Raw genomic sequence first — 20705 nt, 5'->3', positions numbered from 1 at the left:
TACTTTATGGTATGTAAAATATATATTTGTGTGTTTGTGTGTGTGATTAGTTTTTTTTCCTCCCTAATAGATAAATAAAAAAAGGGTTGAATACATTAAATAGTAGTAAATATGTGGGTCTAGTTCCCTAGGGTCATTAATAGACTTAGCTGCATCCAACAAGGTGACCAAACCTTTATTTTGAGCAAGAATTATAGCAGCTGATTGGTAATATTAATACCTTATTGATCTACTTTTATGTAACAAATAATTAAAGAACCCATCTGCCTATTTTAAATGATTTGGTCAATACTCAATTGCTTAGGCCGTAGAAGATTTATAGAAAATAATAATAATAATAAGTAAATTTTGAGATCCACCCACCCACTTGCCTCATTCATAATTTCATATTTTCATATCATGTTGTGACCTAAATTTCAGAGATGGCAAGAAACGATTTTTTTTTAATTTAAATTTATTACAATTTATTTTTGGATATTTTCATGTAACAATAAAAAAGAAGAAAACTAATAACCACAAAATATGCTCCCGGTAGCTTATGTTAAGTTGAGTTTTTACTCACATAGAATCAATAGTTATTGAGTAAGAGAAATAAAAAATAAAAATACAAAATAAATCTTAACAATTGATTCTTTTCTTCATAAAAAATAAATGCAGCGCTATTTTGATATGTAATACAATATAATATCACTTTCTATACATATCACTTTCTATACATATGTTACTTATATGAACTCTATATGTGGGGTTTAAAGGATTTAAATGATTGATTAGCGGATTACATTAGGCTATAAAATTTTACACATAGAATTTAAGTTCACACCAAAAATTTGTTATTAACATTGATGTATAGAAATGAGAAATGAAAGTCTCCATTATCCACACCTCATCTCTAAGAAGAGGCAATAGGGTGCATGGCATGTGGTGCCAGCATTATAAGAAAGGTTAATGTTCACAAAATGCCAATATTTTATTCCCTTTGGATTAACATGAAGTCTAGATCAATTAATTATTAAATCTTATATGACAATTCATAGGCCAATAGTTTATAAATTGACAATAATTTGTTTCTCTTTCTAGATGAGGAAAACATGTTGCATAAAAAAGAAAGACTTTGCAAACTTTTCTTAGTCCATGAAACAAATTTTAAGATTTTATATTGTGAAAATCTCTATAGCAATCTCCTCCCTTTTTACATGAAAGCTAAACTTTCTCAATTAAAGTTTTTATCTTGAATTAATACATACATCATTATTATATTATTTAAATAGTTAAATAAGAAGAATATAATGAAGTTCACATCAAGGTGCTTTAAAAAAATTACCACAAAAACAGTTTTTGTATGATAGTTCAAAGGTTATTAAGCTTTTAATAAATGTGAATCAATTTTTTTATCCTATTTTATACGAGGATTTGATCTCAAACTTATTAAACAAATCTAAAAAAATTTTATGAATTGAATCAACTCATTATTTCCTATGGTTATGGATCAAAGTGTCGTTGATAAACATTAAACATTAAGAAATTAACAAAAAATTGCCACATATATTAGAGGGAGAAAAAAGAAAATTGTTTGTAGTTGGTTAAGGACCCGATTTAATTAAATACAAGTACCTATATTCGAGGGATCCAATGCCCAACGCACATAGGGCAGAGACAAGCAAGGGTCCTTAAAATCAGTATTAAATAATTCCTCTGACCCTATTTGTTTGGCATTGCTTGCTGCTTTGTAATTTTCTGCTTACAAATTAATTAGATTTGTTCAGATTCTCTGTAGTCTGTACACTTGTTCATAATAAGCCATCATATTAATGACCAATCAAACAGGACAGAACTGCTTTAATTAAGAGGCAGCAAGCAAGTACTTAGCAGGCAAAAGCAACTTATTCCCAAAGTGCTTTTCTTTGACAGCCAGGAATGTTATGTCCTGCTCATAGAGTGCTTGCTAGTCCCTAATCCAAGGACAATAGGACATTTTGGATCATAAACAGGTCATCTGTATAGACAGACAAACTCCCTAAAAATGTAATTGAAGGCTTTGACTACCTCATCTTAGGGGTATTTGTATTCAACCATTTAAGCATAGTCAAATGAACGAAACTTTATTAAATTTTATTAATTTTCTGATTATCTAATGATGTTCAGGTAATAAAATAGTTAATACAAAAAGTCGATAAAGACAAATATAAGAATATAATCCTTTTTTACCAAAAGTCATGTGACATGGTATGATCTTATTACCAAAATTTTCTATATCAACTAAGTGATGGTGTAATTAAAATATCTTAAGCATAATAGATTGGCCGATCTACTTCTAAGTACTTGGGGGAAAAAAAAAGAAGAAATCCCGGGCTCAATGAAGCCACTTGCCAAAGCAACTCGTGATTAAAGCAAATGAGTGAAAAAGTAGAAATTAAGACCCTAAAATCAAAGAAGACACAGTAAGATTCAGTACAAAGGTCCCTGCGAAAAAGCATTGAAACTAAAATATTTGAATGCTAATAAAAAAGTGACACAATTTACATCAAATTAATCACTTTTTGGATTAGAGCCTGTGAAAACAGATTAGAAAGCAGAAAGTGTGAATAAAGTGCTGCTTGTAAGTAGATTGATTGTTAATTTGTTGGAAAAGAATCTGTAAATTCCAACGATTTTCCAGTGTAATTTCCTAAATAGAAAAGGCGAGTGAAAATAATAGGAGAACTTTTTAATCCAAGTTAGACATTTGGATAAACCAATGGGATTTTGTTGATGTGTCTGAGGAAAATTCGTACACCGATATTTTTAAAAGATATCTCTACCAAATGTGCACACAATGGTTTCAAGATTTTTGAGAACTATCTTCGACTCTTTTACATTATCATCCTCCACTCAATCATAACATATTGATTATTGATACAATGAAGAATCTCCTACAAGTATTGATCTATTGAATGTTATTTTCAGTATCTGAAAACTATATATAGAAGCTTCATATCTACACAAAATAAATAAATAGATAACATGCATTAATAGACCAAAAAAAAAATCAATAATCACTAGCTGATCTATCATAGATTTAAGATTTGGATGGATGATGAAATGACTTAAGAAGGTAACCACCGAAAGGTTCAATTATTTGGGGTGCCCCAAATAAATTATCTTCATTGATTCTCAAATATTCTTTTGTGGCCAAACAAGCAATTTATCTTTCTAGGGTTTTAAGGTTTTATTAGCTACATATATAACTTATTGGATTAATTAGTTGCTTGTGACATATGCAAACAATGCTTAAGTGATTGTATAATTAATCACTTATTGAGAGTTTCATGTAATGCCATTTTTAATGGTCAAAGAAACTGCTCAACACAAAAACTCAAAATTTTAAGTTATCGTGTTTAAAATAAATAATATAGGGGCACAAAAATGAGATAGAATTAAAAAATTAATTAACTTACCTAACGTGATCAAGCACGAGATTTAACTTAACTTACAAACTCATACTATCAAGAACGAGTCTATAATACTCACAGAGGGCAAGACCGATGATTTTTCAAGTAATTTTATTTAGTTAACCACCTCAATTCATATTCTAATAAATATAATGTCCGAGATCTTTTTCTTTCATTATTTACTCAATCCAATTAAGCAGCCCATGATAAAAGTAGTTGAAAGAAGAAATTAATTGTATGCATTTGAATCCTATGTCCTATGATTCCGGTGATTATGAACATAATTCATCGTTAATTACGACAATTTGCAATGTAATGATTATCATTAATTTTTTGTTAAGAAGAATAATAATAATAATAATACAATGTGAATGGTTATTGAAAGACAAGTCAATGCTCTAATTAAGGGAAGTGGACCCAATAATATACATGCTTGTGAGTTTTTGTAGCCTTTATATTTATACAGAAAGTTGAATTGATTCTTTTAACTTTTAACTTTTTCTATGCATTAATTCAACTTTAGTTTCTGTTCCCGATTCAAAGAAATTGTTGAACCTTTGTTTCAAAATTGATTGCGATGGACATGTTACCATAGAAAAATATACTCTACAATTGATAAATATAATCATCATTTATAATCCTTACATGGATAAAATCTTTCGCATTATACTAAGTTTAGAAATTGAACCTCGCTCATACTAATTAGTAAGTAATTTGATTTATGTTTATATAATATTTAAATAAATAATTCAATGTCCGAATATAGAGAGAAAAATTTTCATGTGTAGATTTTGTATGAATTTTTATTTAGATTTAGGGTTTCATAATGGTATAAAAACTAAAAAGTATTGATTACATCATTATAAATCATTTAACAACGTTGTCAAAATCTTCCACACTGTTATACAACTCCAAATTCACATGAAAATTTATATATATATATATATATATATTACTGTAGAAAAATATATTTATTGAGAGATATCTACTTATCTATATTTATGAAAAGAAAATATTGCATTCACCACAATTCACCACTAAGCTACAAATACATTATATGTAAACCGATCCGCTAAGCATGACATAATTTTCTCTTATCACAAAAACAAATCATAATTGTCACACTTTTTCTCATCGAAGGAGAGAGAGAAAATTAAATAGGTTGCTTTGTCTTTGTAATGTTTGAAAATATGAAAATGAAATTCTAACAAAAATGTGATAAAAGATATCAATCATTTGGTAGAAGAAGCTTATTTTATAACACAAAATAATCAATTTAACTAAAAGAATATAACCACATTCTTCTTGTTAATTTCTCCAATTTTTCTAATGTATTTAATGGGACAATGCGATGAAGGGTGTCAATCATTTGGTAGAAGAAACTTATTGTATGCCACAAAATAAGTCAATTTAACTCAAAGAATATAATCACATTCTTCTTGTTAATTTATCCAATTTTCCTAATGCATTTAATGGGACAATGTGATAAAAGGTGTCAATCATTAGGTAGAAGAAACCTATGGTATAACACAAAATAAGCCAATTTAATTAAAAAGAATATAACCACATTCTTCTTGTCAATTTTTCCAAATTTCATAATGTATTTAATTGGACAATGTGCAAATTGAGTTCCATTTAAAGATTGAAATGAAGGGTTGATACGATCATGATGTTAGTGGGGCGCTAAGCCAATAAGGGTTGGTTAGTAGCTCTCACTCAAGTCTTAATCAAAATTCAAATCAAAATAAGTGTGAATTTGTTGATGATATTAAATTTAATTTCATCTACAACTTTTATTAATCACATCAACTGATGGAAAAATTGTTAGAAATTTTACGTTTAAAGTTTGATTTTTTTTTTCAAAAGCTTAAAAGATTCATAATTTATGAATTCATATCACATGTGATTGCACATCTAACGGTTCAAATAGTTGAAAAAAGAAAAGAAAAAGAAAACTAAAATTTGAGAGAGTCTCCATTATTGTAGTATTTCAAATAATAATAATAATAATAATAATAATAATAATAGGATTATGCTAATGTGGCCCTAACCACAAACATTTTGTGGGTAAAAATCAAAAGGCAATATCTAGAAACAAAATATGCATGCAATTTATAGAGTAGGTATGGCTACAATTCAAATGTCTTATCAAAATGATTGATTATATAATTATTAAATTCCAATTTGCATCAAAATATCTTATCAAAATGATTAATTTTGTAATTGAATATTTTTTTTTTCTTTTTAACACTGTTAATACAGGGAAAAGAAAGTGCTTAAGAGCTTTGTTGATTGTAGTTGGTGTAGATCGTGGGTCATCAAAATCTTGTTTAAGGATTTTGGCTTTTACAAGATTGACGGTGGATTTGACCAATAAAGTTCGTGTAAGCTGAAATTAAGGTTCATTCCCTTTTCATTAATTTTGTGAATCAATTGTAGTCCGTATAGAAATCAACGAAATGTCAAAAATATAATAATGGTTCAATCTTAATTACACCGATGACTATTACGTAACTTAAAATTTGATTATTTTTTATATATATTATTGATACATTGTCCAAAAATTTTGTAATTTTTGAAGTTCGAATATTTTGAAATATCAACCTAAGGATTTAATCAAACCCATAGATCAATGTTGTCAATTTTCCTTTTTTTTAAGCAAAGATTAAGTATAGTATTTTGTGGATAAAATAGTAATTGGATTGATTGATTTTTCTTCCCCTTAAGTTTAAAGTAGAGAGTTCAAATCTTGTTGGTGCTGTCCAACAACAACTTAGAGGTAATTCATTCATTCATTGCCAACATTAAGCTACCAAAATGGAATCATTTAGTACACAAATTTGTAATTTGTATCCGTATATTTACCTGAGTTCCGTTGTTGAACACTAAGCAACTTCAATTTATTTGACTGTTTTTTGAAGCCTCGTGATATTCTATCCCTCTCTTGTCTCTATCTCTCTCTGTTTTTTTTTCCCTCTCTATAAACATTTTGAAGCTACAATGACAATCCTGCCATTATAATTCTAAAGTTTATGCAATTGTATTTTTGATTTTGTATGTAAAGTTTTTACAACTTTATCTTTGGTTCAACGTAAGTATGACAAAATCATTAAGCTAATGGTTGTAACAGAAAAATAGTAAAATGATAAACAATAATATTTTTTTATGTTCATTTTATATTTTACAAAATTTGAAATAGTAAAATAATAATAACCCTATTATATATAATATCCAAAAAGTATTTTTTAAAAATCAAAGATTAAAAGAGTTTTCTTTGGAAAGGAAAAAAAAAGGATAAATGGAAACAAATGGAGGAGGAAATGAAACATAAGCTTGTGTGATATTTAAATAGTAAATTTAAAAAATTATTAAGGAGGTGTGATTTGCACTTATGTGGAATGTGGGTTGGAGGAATCAGTAAAGGCCCACAATAACCACAGACCCATGATTCAAGTTGAGCTAGGCCTAAAATGAGCTTAAATACAGATTCACGCATTGACTATTATTATTATTATTATTATTATTATTATTATTTTGACATAGATTCAAGTAAGTCTAATTTAAAAAAAAAATTGATTAAAATTTAAAATATCAACATGAGGTCTTGGCCAGTATTGAGATACTGTAATTTACCATGAAAAAAATTATAATTATAAAATAAAAGTAAATAATGCATGGTAAATATGACTTTTAAATAATAATTTTGACGAAAATAATAAAAGAGATTTTTCATCGTATAAATATGTGATCATATTATTTTAGCTTCCCGACCACATAAGTATTTATCAAGCACTTTAATACATTAGTTTTTAAACTACAGCTGCCTAAACGCAATATCAAATAAGGCACAAAATCATAAGTGTCTTGACCGAGTGGTTTAACTTTCTTTATTTAACCACTTTGATTTCAAATTTTAAGGAGATAAGAGGCTAAAAAATTGATTTAATTTTTTACATGTCCTCTTATCTTTTTGAAAAAAGAAAAAGGAATCAATATATTTGTATATTAAATTTAAAATACTTAAATTAACACATTATTTAAAGAGAAACATCCACCGTCCACATGTTTTTTTTCAACTTTTTTAAAAATACAAAATTTATTTATTTTTGTTGGAATCTACCTAAAGTTATATTTTGTTTCACTTTTTCACTTTCGTTTGAAATCCGTTAGTTTTCTTAACGGATTTTGCATTTGAAAATTCTATAATCTCTCTGTGTCTCATCAAATTAACTCCAATTTTTTTTCTCTCATTTCTCTCTGAGTCTCTGAATTACTGTCAAATCAAATCATGGGTTTGAAATTAAACTCGTTTGCTTTCCAAATTTTGCATTTTATTTCACATTATAATTTTTTTTTTAAGAAATATGAATTAAAATAATTTTGTTTTTCAGGTGACAGCAGCGTTGATTTGTGGGCACATTTAATAGCATCACAACAGCAACAAAATCAAGAAGAAAACAAAATTCACTTTTCTACTTTTGTTTGGAATCCGTTAAGAAAACTAACGGAAACCTAAAAAAATGATCATTTTACCCCCCAAAACGAAAATTTTAATTTCACCCTAAAAATTACCAAAAATAATCAGATTAAATCTAATTATTTTCTCCATCAGTTAATAAAGAAATTAATTTCACAACCATCAAATGCATGATTTTTTTTTAAATATGTATGTAATTAGAATGCTAAATTATAACAGTAGTATTAAAAATAGCCTAATTTCGTAAACCATCAATTGAATTTAAAATAAGTAAAGTTTTATTATTCATTGAGTTATAATCTCTAGTAGTTAAGATTTTTTTGTACTTCATTAACGTACCAATAATGATATTCATCATTAAATCTTATTATTTTTGACATTTTTTAGAGTGAAATTATAATTTCCGTTTGAAGGTAAAATAATAATTTTTTTTAAAGTTTCCGTTAGTTTCCTTAACATAAGTGGAAAAGTGAAACAAAATGTAACTTTAAGTGGATTTCAGAAAAAAAAAAATTGTGTATTTTTAAAAAAAGTTGAAAAAAATGGGTGGACAATTAATATTTTTTCTTATTTAAATTATTTTTTCTTATTTAAATTATTCATTAACGTAATGTCATTTAATTGCTATGTCAGCAATTAACAGACGACGTCGCTTCTGTTAATTGCTATGTCAGCAAAAGCGACGTAGTTTTGTTGTTAAATCCCGCCTTCACTTTCGTATTTGAAAATTCTTTAATCTCTCTGTGTCTCATCAAATTAACTCCAATTTTTTTTCTCTCATTTCTCTCTGAGTCTCTGAATTACTGTCAAATCAAATCATGGGTTTGAAATTAAACTCGTTTGCTTTCCAAATTTTGCATTTTATTTCACATTATAATTTTTTTTTTTTAAGAAATATGAATTAAAATAATTTTGTTTTTCAGGTGACAGCAGCGTTGATTTGTGGGCACATTTAATAGCATCACAACAGCAACAAAATCAAGAAGAAAACAAAATTGAAGTGATGTATGAGAGAAGAAGAAAGCCTCACCAACAACACACCCATAAAGATGCAACCTTGTAAGAGTTTCAAAAAGTTTCAACACGCCCATTTGATTTGTTTTTGTTTTTGTTTTTTGGAAACATGGGGCTTCGTTTCGTTTTTGTTTTTTGTGTTTCATAATTTCGTACTTTTGAGATGAAGAAGGGTCTTGCTTGTTCCATCAACTTAGTATTCATACACACTTATATATATGTATATAATAAAGTTTTGATTTTTCATGCAATAGGTGTGGATTATAAATGAAATTGCGCGTGGGTTTTGTATCTTGTATTTTTTGCAAACATGGGTTTGGTTTCGTGTGTTTTTCAGAAATGGGATGAGCTTTGCTGCTGCTGCTGGTGGTGGTACCAACAATACTAATCAGAACCGTGTCAGTTGGAACCGTTCACTTTCCACCAGGTAGTTTTTTTTTGGGTGTTTCTGTTTATTATTTTTATTTTTATTGCTAATTTATTAGTTGTGTTTAACTTTGTGTCGTGGAGAGGAAATATTAGGAATCAAGTTTTAAATTTGTTTGTTTTATAAGCCTTATTCTGGTTGCATTAGGAAGAACGCAATGAATAGGATTCTTTTCTGTTTCTATGAAAGTGAGCTTCGATAATGTTTTTCATTATTTTCCCTTTGTTTTTTTCTTTCCTATTTGGATTTGAGGAGAGGGCTTTCCCTAGCTTGTAGGGTATGTTTTTGATCGGTTTTCTAAATTATGCTTTGTTTTATTTTTCTAGTGATCTGAGTTTAGGGGTTGAATGCTTCAGTATAGCAGATAAAAATAGTAAGATGGCTTGGCCTCTTGCAAAGGGGATGAATTTGACAATTTCAGAGGAGATTAGTCTAATTTGCAGTGGAATAAGGGGGAAAAAAGGAAAAAAAAAATATAATCCATGAAGGTGAACAAAAAACCAATGTGATGTATATTGAAAACTCTGATCAACTTGGGTCAATGAAGGAGAACGATAAATATGTTAAATGCAATAGAAGTAATTAGGTTTTGGCATGATATGTTTGTCTCTGTGGTCCCAAAAGAGAGTTGACAAAAAGGTTGAGATATTTATTGTTTTTGTTAGACTCCTTTTGTGGTTACTCTGCTTGACTGTTGTGTTATCCAAATTAATCACATTTTCCTTCGGCGATGTGATCATTTGTTACTGATCAAGTTTGGTGGCACCCGAATCATTTAACTGAATTGATCAGTCTAAAACTTAGTCTTATCATCTCAGCCTCGGTTATTAGGCGCTGGGTTTTGGGATACTTTAGATACATAACAGATTTCCTTCTATTGGTTTAGTTATCCTTTGCGGTAGTTTAGGCATATGAGAGAGATTATCTAATTCAATTGTCTCAATTTTGTGATTTACCTCATTGATTTTTACATATGTTAGTATAAAATGGGGTGCAAGACCTAACTACATGTTTACACCACGTGGATAACTTAGTTCTTTCCTTTGTGTAATTTTTGGAAATTACCTTGTGGTTGGTGCATTAGAACTATTGAAGAGCATTTCACATCTTTTGAGATGAATTTGATTTGTTGATTATTTTTTGGGCTCAAACTGTGAAAGATACCATTTGGTTGTTATTTCGTTGGCTTTGATAATGCTGAGGTTAACTCTGGATTTTGTTCTTGACATAGAGGGAGGACAAGTATTGCAGTTGGTTCTTGTCTGGATGTCCGGCCTCAGGGAAAGCAGGCAAGAAGAAAAGGAAAACCAGCTCTTCCAAAGGTTGGACCGTGTATCTGCTTTGTCTTGACTGCATATTGTAGAGGCCTTGTTTTTTATTTGTTAAACAGTATATTAATATTCGTAATAGTTAGCCTTTTTTTTACAAGATAATAAGTCATGCTATTTTCCGTTGTTGTGGTTTACAGAGCAAAGGTGTGCAACCTGTTAGCTTTGAGAAGGAACGGGAGTACTTTCAAGAAGTTGATGCCTTTGAGTTGCTTGAAGAAAGCCCCTCACCAAAGCACTTTAGTACATGGGCCATGGGCAACCAAAATGATACTGTTCCCATTCCACATTTGTGTTCAAGATTAGAGAAGTGGTTACTTTCCAAAAAATTTAACTACAGTTGTGGACCGTCTAGCACACTGTCCAAGATATTAGAAACTCCATATAGAAACTTGGAATCTCTCCAAGGGGAAGTTAATTTTTCAATTTTGAGTACACCAAAAAAATCTTCTTTCAAAGATACTTCTGGTTTCCCTTCTATCCAGAGCAGATTTAATGAAGAGTTTATTACTAAAGATGTTCATGAAAGAGATATAAATTCTCGAAAGAGCAATGCCGTATCTGAAAGTGTGAAAAATGAGAGCTGTGAAGATATAGAAGTTGCTGTAAAGAAACTCTCTCTGGCATCAACGTCAGCTTCATCAGTTGTTGATCATGTAAATCCATTTTCTACACTTTTAGCTGTTTGTGGACAGTCAGCTCCTACAAAGCTATTGGATTTATTCTCCAAATATAGGTTTGTTCGTTATAACCAACAAACATGTGAATTTTTTGCCAGATGAGTAGACAATATATTTCTTATGTGTTATTTGGAATGCCTTATTGTGTTTGGGCATTTTGGTTATTTGCACATTTATCATGATCATTACTGCACTGGTCGTATTTTAGATTGCTGATGTTTCTTTTCTTCTCCTTTCATGCGACCGGGGTATGGGAGTGTGGCTCCTGTTTTCTGAACTAATCACATGGAACTTCCTTCTCTTAGTGACCCAGAAAATATTGTCAAAGTTGGTGAAGGTACTTTTGGGGAAGCATTCCTGGCAGGCAACACTGTTTGCAAAGTAGTTCCAATTGATGGAGACTTAAAAGTTAATGGGGAAGCTCAAAAGGTACTCATTTTGGTCTCATCAGCTGTTTTTGTTCCAAGTCGTTTAGGCAAGCGAACCTATTTGTCAGGAGGTAGGTCAAGGATTATATATCTGGTCAAACTGGTATCTTGAAAGAGATTAAGTTGGCAGGTTACTAAATGATGGGCTTTTAACTTTTTAAAACTTTCTAGTTTCTAGACAATGGGAGCCTGTTGTTTAAAGATGAAAATTCTTTATTTATTTATTTATAAATATGAGTTTTTATTTACTGGGTTGTGGTTTGTTAAAACACTTGTGATGTAAGTGCAAGAGAGGTTAATTGTCCAAAGTTTACTTTTTTGCCTCTTACTAAATTTTGGATGAAGTTTATCTGTCTGATTTCATTGCTTAACTGTGTACTTTGTTGTGCTTCAGAAATCAGAAGAATTGCTTGAAGAGGTTGTACTGTCTTGGACTCTAAACCATTTGAGACGAAATGAGGGTGACACTCTTAATGCTTGCACTACATTTGTTGAAACGTTCGAGTATGTATTCCACTTCATGTGTTCAAAGTTATGAGTTGCAACCACTTCAGATCTCATAGAAACAAATTGCTTCAATAAATTCCAGTTACTGTTTAAGCAGTTCACTATGGCCAATTTGTAGGTAAAGAAAACCAATGTCATGACCAGGTATTCACTCAATTATGCCTGCATGATCGTACTAGTTTTTAGCTTGGGCCAATTCAGATCCTTGTCTAATCTGAATTTTGTGCCTCTCAGACAAATGATTTTGTGTGGTCGTTGGCTTGGTCTTTGTCAATTCCAAATTCAAAGGCATGAGATTGATTGATTTTATGCTGGATAAAGACTAGGATTTGCCACAGATGCATGTAACTGATACTGATACCAAAATAATCCAAACATGCATCTTTGCGACTCTGTAAATCATGTGTTAACAAATGAAAGTTTTCCATTTATGCTTTTTTTTTTTTTTTGGCAGGATCAAAGTATGCCAAGGTCCTTATGATGCTGCATTAATCCAAGCATGGGAAGACTGGGATGATAAGCATTGTTCAGAAAATGATAACCCCAAGGAGTTTCCAGAGAATCAGGTTACTTGTCCATCTTATTGGTGTTCGCATGTGAATCAAATTATGTTTCACTTGTTCAGATTTTTAACTCCCTCTTTTTCAGTACCCGCAGCACATAGCTGTTGCCTTTTACATAAACTTATCATCTTCACTCACATGCCAAGTTGAAAACATGCACTCTTTTTAATGTATTTTATTTTTCTTTCTCTCTCTTCTGTTGTTAACTTTCATGGGTTGGGAAGGTTCTTTTGAGATATGATGATTGTCCTTTTTATGATCGATGTACATTTATTAAGCTAAAAAGGGGTTTATTTAGGTTCTTAACTATATTCAATGAATTTGCATTCAGCGTTACATTGTGTTTGTTTTACAACATGGGGGAAAGGATCTTGAAAGCTTTGTGCTCTTGAACATCAATGAAGCGCGGAGTCTGTTGGTTCAGGTATACTAGAGATTTCTTTTCTTGTTATTTTCCATCGTATTTGTGAATCCTTGATAAGTTATTTATCCCAGTGTCCCTTATGCTCTGTAGGTTACAGCTGGCCTGGCTGTGGCTGAAGCTGCATATGAGTTTGAGCACCGGGACTTGCATTGGTTTAGTTACAAACTCAATTCTTTGATTGCATTTTCACATTTCTTTTCCTGATACCTGAGTTAGGAAACTTTGCATGTTGCAGGGGAAACGTACTTTTGAGTCGAAATGATTCTGTTACAATGAATTTTCTTCTTGACGGGAAGCAAATGTTTGTTCGAACATTTGGACTGTCTGTAACAATAATTGATTTCACTCTTTCAAGAATTAATACAGGTGAAAATTCTCTTTTCCCTTTATACATTTGTCACATTGAAGGTTAAATTAGCTGGTTCAGTAGAGCTAATGAACATTCTGTGAACTCAGGTGAAGATATTTTCTTTTTGGACCTTTCTCAAGACCCTGAGCTCTTTAGCGGTCCAAAAGGAGATAAACAAGTAAGGAATATTACTAAATGTTTTAGTTTCATTGTAGTACTTTGATTTTATTATGCATCAAAGTGATTTTTACAATGTTCTGCAGTTTGATACTTATCGAAAGATGAAAAAGGTAACGGAAGATCAATGGGAAGGAAGGTATGAGTTATCAGATTGGCCATATTGATTCACTGGTTATAATTTAAAACTCTGCAGTCAGTTGTACAATTAGATCATTTTGCTGATTCTCTCTATTCATAATATCTCATTTTACACCATGAAAATTTTCCCAACAATTTCCTTGCTCTTTCTTTTCTGCATTTTAGCTAGTATTCTTGATCTTACTCGGGTCTTAAGTTTCGTAGGAACATATAATTGATTTAATAATTAAGTTCTTGTTAAATATTGTGCAAGGAGAATTATTTGTGATAAATCTGATAACCAATTGCACACCAGAAAAGAGTTTGATAAGCTAGCTTAGTTTGGGCAATTGTATCTGCAGTCTTAACTAATAAACCTTTTTCCCGTGTGCATTTAAGGGTGTTAGCATTCTTTTAGTGTCGTTGGATTATGATGGATGGGATAATGTTTATTGACTTTCCGTTTCATTAAACTAATCATTTCATTGTTTCTTGAGCTGAGCTCGTTGATTTTATTTTTAAGCAGTTTTCCCAAAACGAATGTGTTATGGTTGGTATATTTGGTGGACATGTTACTCCTGAAGAAAACATTTGTAAGTATCTTTACCCGTTGCTGATCACTGATACTTAATGTTAGTTTCTCAGTTCAACTTCGTACAAACCGGAAAACAATTGTAATCGTTGAATGTACGACTAATCAAAACGATGTACCAGGATCGTTCTTCGAAAGATGAGAGAGATTTACGATCATTGAAGAAACGTCTGGACAAGTATAATTCAGCCAAAGAAGCAATTTTTGATCCTTTCTTCAGTGACTTGATAGTGGATAGACCTTTGTGAAAGGAAAATGACCAGAAGGAAAGTAGGTGGAGTTTTTATTTAAGAAAAAGTAAGCAAGTTCTCTCATGTACAGTTTTAGCTACAACACTTGACATCGTGTATGTATTGAATCAACAAATTCAAACTTATCTTACAAAGTTTTATTTTGCCAAGATGTGATGTAATGTTTTTGGTTGTTAAAATTTAATTAAAAAAAAAAAAGAGGAAGAAACTTGGGACATAATGAGCTTTACCTCTTTGATAAGGTGAATAGCACTAACAAAAAGAAAAAAAATTTGAGTGATGACATATAACTAAATAGAAATCAATTAATAAAAACGATATTTTAAAAGAACCATTTGCAACTTGAAACAAGAAAAATAAATCATGAATCTCCTTATCAAAAAAAGAAATCATGAATCTCTTGAGGATCCTGTGGACACAGTCTTGCCACCTATCAAAGACTAAGCAAAAGTATGCCCAAGTTTGCAAGACAATCTGCAACACTATTGTATTCTCCAATACAAGGGTGGAGCACAACAAAATTTCATGAAAGGAAGCTTCCGTTAACAATTCAACCATTGAGGTTGAAGCAATTTATGATCATATAAGACAAATTGTTAACTATTCTCATAAAGATAAATACAATCCACAAAATGGATTAAGGGCATATGATATTAAAACTGAAAAGTGCAGAAACAACAAAAATTAAAAAAAAAAAGAATCAATGTAAATATTACAGAAGAAGAGTAAGAATGGAACCAATCATCTGGCTTTGTTTGAGGATATATAATAGGAAATACAGATACATTTAAAACCAAACTCAGATAAGAAATTGCCTAAATTGAAAACACATAAATTTGCTAGGTAATTTCAATTTTCTAGGGCTATCAATACATATAGAAGATTAGAAATAAGGCAGAGCAACAAGCCAACAACAGCTAATATATAGCAGATTCAATTGAAGTCAAAAAGATAAAAAAAAAAGAAAAGAAAATTCTTACAATCAACTAGCAAAGAGACAAGTTAGAAAATTAACTCTTGCTCAGCCAAGTTGGTGGAGAATCTCAGAATACGCTGGGAACCTGAGGATCTCCCACCACCATTATTTATCCATGTTAAAAAAATTGATCATGGACATAAATACAACTCTCATAAAGACTATTGAGCTGAGACCAAAAAAAAAAAAAAAAAGAACAATCAAAAGCAACAAAACAACACCCTATCCTCCAAGTCATCCACCTGTTGAAAAGACCTTCATTGATCACAGCAAATAATTTTTTGTCATTATGATCACAAAGTGCCTTTCTAAAATTAATAGGATGTTGTAAACAAGTTTTACAGTATTGTAAATAATAAATTGTTTTACAATATGTAAAACTCGTTTACAGCATTGTAAAAGTTCATCTCGTACTTAAATAAAGTGCGAGGTTTCTTACTTGATAATTTCTACATAAGCAACACCCACAAACATCTCTTTTCCAAATTTACTAGCTATCCACTTGTCATCATCATCTTTTTTAAATTTATCATAAAAAATGATTGAGTAATTGGTTCAAGTTATAAGAACTAAAGAGACATTTAACTATTATTTAAAAAAAAAAAAAAGATTGTCTAAATGTCATGTTTAAAGGAGGGGCCACGATGCATGCAGCATGCAACATGAAGCTTTGATTCTTCACAAAAATGAATCTTCATTTTTTTTGTCATCTTAAAGCAACTTGGATAGAATTTGGGAAAAAATAAATAACAAAAAGGTGAGAGATGAATAGATGATAGTAGACTACTTTCTATCTTGTTACCAGAAATCAGCAGCATGACATGTTCCAAAAGTTTCCATGCACATGCGTTGTGATTTCTTGTCACTTACATCCTTTTCAAAATCTTTAATTGTTCATGACGTGTATTTGTACTAAATTGGTGCTCGATTGTCGACATTAAGTCTATGAAGTTCTTTTGCATATTACAATAACGAGGTGTTGTTTAACAAATGTGAGTGTGATTGGTGTTGGTAGAAAGTTAATCTTTCGTTTGCTGGAAGGAAAATTGATTCCTTAATCTCCTCTTTCACTACTGAAAGTAATTAATATGCAGCTTTTAAGCAACTAGAACTCAAAAAGCAGACATAAAAGCTGGGTAAATGCTCCTTTACTATCTATAATTTGAATCCACTAGCCAGTTATTCAACGAACCCAATGTGACTGGTATTGCTAGAAGTGCATCTTTCGGTACCGAGGGAGAATTGATTTCTAATATCTCCCTAGTGTAAGTAATATACAAGTTCTTCTCGTACTACTTTATAATCCAATCGACAAATTTTGAGGGTCAAGAGGGCTTCAAATAATATAGATTTTGGGCTTTGTCCTCCCTCGTATTTTATATGTACTTACCAAAAAAAAAAAAAACTCAAATTGCGAAAATAAAAAATTTAATGTGATATGCGGTACCATAAGCAAAACTTAGATTTTTAGACATATTGCATGCTTTAGTGTAAAAGATTTGACTAATTGGAATATTTTTTTTTGAAATGAATTAAAATATTTATTAACGCGAGCATACCTTATGTTTGAAGATTTTCTTAAAATATGTGTGATTGATATTCATTTATTTTTATGTTTAAATTATTAACAACCAGTCACCAACCTGAGTCTTTACTTTGATAATACTCGAAGCGAAAAAAAAAAAATTCAAACCCTTTTTTTAATATTGAATGTATTAACAAGTAATCACCCACCTAAGACTTTACTTAAATAATACCAAAAAAGGAAAAATCAGAAATTCACTATAGTATCCATGCCCATATCTCTGTTATCTTATATTTTATGCCTTCTTTTATTTATTTATTTTTTATTTTAAGGATTCAAAAGAGAACACCAAGCATCTTACAATTAAATTTCACAACCTTATCAATTAATGTAAAGAGTATGTGACCATTCTTTCTCTTTTTCTATACATATCTTCTTGGTTGCTTTCGGCTGTGACTGAGTCAGACAATTGCTTTTGATTCATAAAATTTGAGAGGCAAAAAATCAAAACAAAGAAATACACTTAGATTATTCCACATGGGTTTAGACCCCACATCATATTAGTATTGTAAGCATATAAACAAAGTGATATTAACAGTAATTAATATGTGTGAAGATCACCCTGAAAAGGGCTTTAAAAGTTTGTAGATTTTCTGCTACTTAATCATGTATTATGATTGTGTAGAATTGCATAATCATAATGCATGATTGTCTACAACATTAATGTCTAATGAATTTTGTTGTAAAAATAGATAAATTAACACTAAATTGTACCATTAACAAAGAGATTTGTATCACATATAGAATGTAAAATCCCTGATGTTGAACTCCAAAGTAATTACATTATAACTGATCTCCATCATAGTTACAAATCTAAAACTCTAGTGATATGTAACATACTTATGATGTCAGATAAGTTTATAATAACATGTTGGAGTAAAGAAAGATATGTTTATTAAATGTGTGAAAAATCTAAAATATTAACCCGAAATGTTTATTAAATGTGTTATAGTAGTTATAGTTTTGTCACTCATTAACATATTCTTAGTATATTGGGATATATTTTACATAATATTTATAGTTTTAGCTACCCAAACTCAAATCAATTTTAATATAATATTATAATTTTTGTGATTAAACACTGGTTAAAATAAAGTAATATACACCATAGTTTCCATTCCAAGGTTACTCAATTAGTTAATCATATCATAAACCATTTTTTGCATGTTAAGAACTCTAAATTTAAATTAAACACGATTCTTTAACGTAAATAGTCAAATCATTTTAGAGCAATTTGAAATCCTAATTTTTATTTATGTTCATGTCATATATAACAGTGTAGACACCTTGTTTTATGAATGAAAGTATAAGTTCAAATAAAATAATAATAATAATGTCTTTTATAGCATAAGATATAAGTCTACCGAATATTACTTCTGAAATCTATTTTCACTAATATTTAGAAAAATATCTATCTATATTAAAAAGGAATGAAACCTATGTAGTTCAATCATACCCTCAAATATATTCAGAATATGAATACCACTAGAATTACAAGTCCACTAATTAATCTTTTTTATTTCTACATGATCAATATATATAATTAAAGACAATATATGGAAGAGCCTATGCCAAAGATTTTACGGCGGTTGAGGTCTTATTAAAAAAAGCTGCCATAAACTTTGGACAGAAATTTCCAGCCCCAAATCCAAAAAGTTTTTATTTTATTTTATTTATTTATTGCCTCTTTAACTTTTTCCTTATCTTTAATTTGTGATAATTATTAATTAATTATTGTAATGGTTTTTGCTGATCTAAGCCAAGTTGACAATTGATCCTCTCTTTTGCATTGTCCAAACAAGTTCATGTATCATTGAGATCATCTTTGTGTATAAACGAGTAATGGGTGCTGAACAGACAATCATTTTCTAATTAATCTTTTCCGAATTTTATTAATCTTTTACTGCAATTTATCACACTAATGGTATATTAAAAAAATAAAAAAACTGCACTTTTGATATAAAAGAAAATTATCTCTAATTAATTTTCATTTTTGCTATGAAAAGGTAATTATTCCCCAAAATCTTTATTCTCTTGTCCCCATAAAATTAACCTTTAAATTATTGTTACCTTTTGTTACTATTTGATGCAAGAATAATTTAGCAACTAGAATTTCCATATATAATTTTTTTTTTAAAAAAGAAGATTCTATTAATTTAAAGAAGAAAAAAGGTACATCAAATGTAAAGGATATGAACCAATCCATATAACAATTTTGTATTTTTCTAAAAGTAGTTTAGCTAGAGAATCGACAATAGTATTGCAAGATCTATGGTATACTTGATGTTAACTTGTTCAAATTGTTCCATATATAATTTATTTTGCCTTAAATAATTTCCTAAATTGTTTTTATACTTCGGGGAGCTGTATTTCTTGCATTTGTTGTTACTTTTGGTTTTTCTTTTCCCTGCTAGGAATAGACTTGTTTCTTCTGACAAACTTTGAATAATATATGCTTCAAATCATTCTCATTAAAATTATTTTGTCTGTGGAATTCTTGTGGCCATCGTCAATCCTCCACTAATCTCAAGTAATTAGCATCTTTCTTTAGTTCACTGTATTTTTTTTTCATTAATCGATGAATTCTATTCTTTGAAATATCTAACACTTAATAGTTTTTTTATTTATAATATATTTTTAAATATTAATATGATATATATAATTAGAATTCTATTGATATTTATAATTAAAAATTTATTAAATTATAAACCTAACTCAATTATTATTACAATAGGAATGCGCCTCGTGTATACCGTCGCACCATAATTTATGTGACGGCGCACACTAAATCAAACACGATAAATGTTTTGTCGACGTCTAGCAAGGAGATATCTTACATTCTCATTAAAACTCGTTTATTTCTTATTTTGTCGTTTAGAAAAGGAAAGAAAAGAATTTACATGTTTTTTTTTTGGAGCCCCTATATTATAATTAATGTAACATACACACTCAACAACAACCACACAAATAATAGGCCCATATAATTTATGTGGTTGTTGTTGAGTGTGTATGTTACATTAATTGTAACATAGCATTTGCCTTTTTTTTTTTCTCTTCCGAGAGGGTGAGGCTATTGTGTCGGCGAACTAGTTATTATTTTTATTAATAAACAGTATGTCATCATTCTGCCTGGATCAAATAAATTATTTTCTTATTAACTCACTGTATATGTAGGGTGATGAAACATCATAAGGTCACATGCTTAGTTGGAAATTTTTTTGGACGTATTTTACTAATTTATAATTTAAATTTTGAAACCAATAAATAAATTAAAAGGGTTGCTTTTTCAAATCAAATCACCCCTCTTTAATGCAGGAATCCTTCGTAAGAATTCCCTTTTCTAAAGTTGACACGAGACGAACCCAACAAATTATTG

The 20705-nt window shown here is 29.8% G+C and overlaps 1 protein-coding gene across 2 annotated transcripts; it reads left to right on the top strand.

Moving 5' to 3' along the window:
• The first annotated feature begins 7654 nt into the window (after positions 1 to 7654).
• LOC102613380 (serine/threonine-protein kinase haspin homolog) lies at positions 7655 to 14919 on the top strand. 2 transcript variants are annotated; one of them, XM_052443885.1, is made up of 15 exons: positions 7655 to 7723; positions 8832 to 8967; positions 9260 to 9349; positions 10581 to 10671; positions 10818 to 11413; positions 11663 to 11786; positions 12180 to 12289; positions 12747 to 12858; positions 13187 to 13279; positions 13370 to 13431; positions 13515 to 13645; positions 13736 to 13806; positions 13892 to 13944; positions 14452 to 14518; positions 14640 to 14919. In XM_052443885.1, the coding sequence occupies exons 1-15, from the start codon at positions 7720 to 7722 to the stop codon at positions 14763 to 14765; spliced, it is 1866 nt and encodes a 621-aa protein (XP_052299845.1). In that variant the 5' UTR covers positions 7655 to 7719; the 3' UTR covers positions 14766 to 14919. The 2 variants fall into 2 exon arrangements, with proteins under 2 accessions (XP_052299845.1, XP_006480393.1); XM_006480330.4 differs by lacking the exon at positions 7655 to 7723 and adding an exon at positions 8616 to 8730.
• The last annotated feature ends 5786 nt before the right edge of the window (positions 14920 to 20705 follow it).

Source organism: Citrus sinensis, chromosome 6 (assembly GCF_022201045.2).
Source record: "Citrus sinensis cultivar Valencia sweet orange chromosome 6, DVS_A1.0, whole genome shotgun sequence".
Classification (NCBI taxonomy): Eukaryota; Viridiplantae; Streptophyta; class Magnoliopsida; order Sapindales; family Rutaceae; genus Citrus; species Citrus sinensis.
This window is presented reverse-complemented; position numbering and strand designations above follow the sequence as displayed.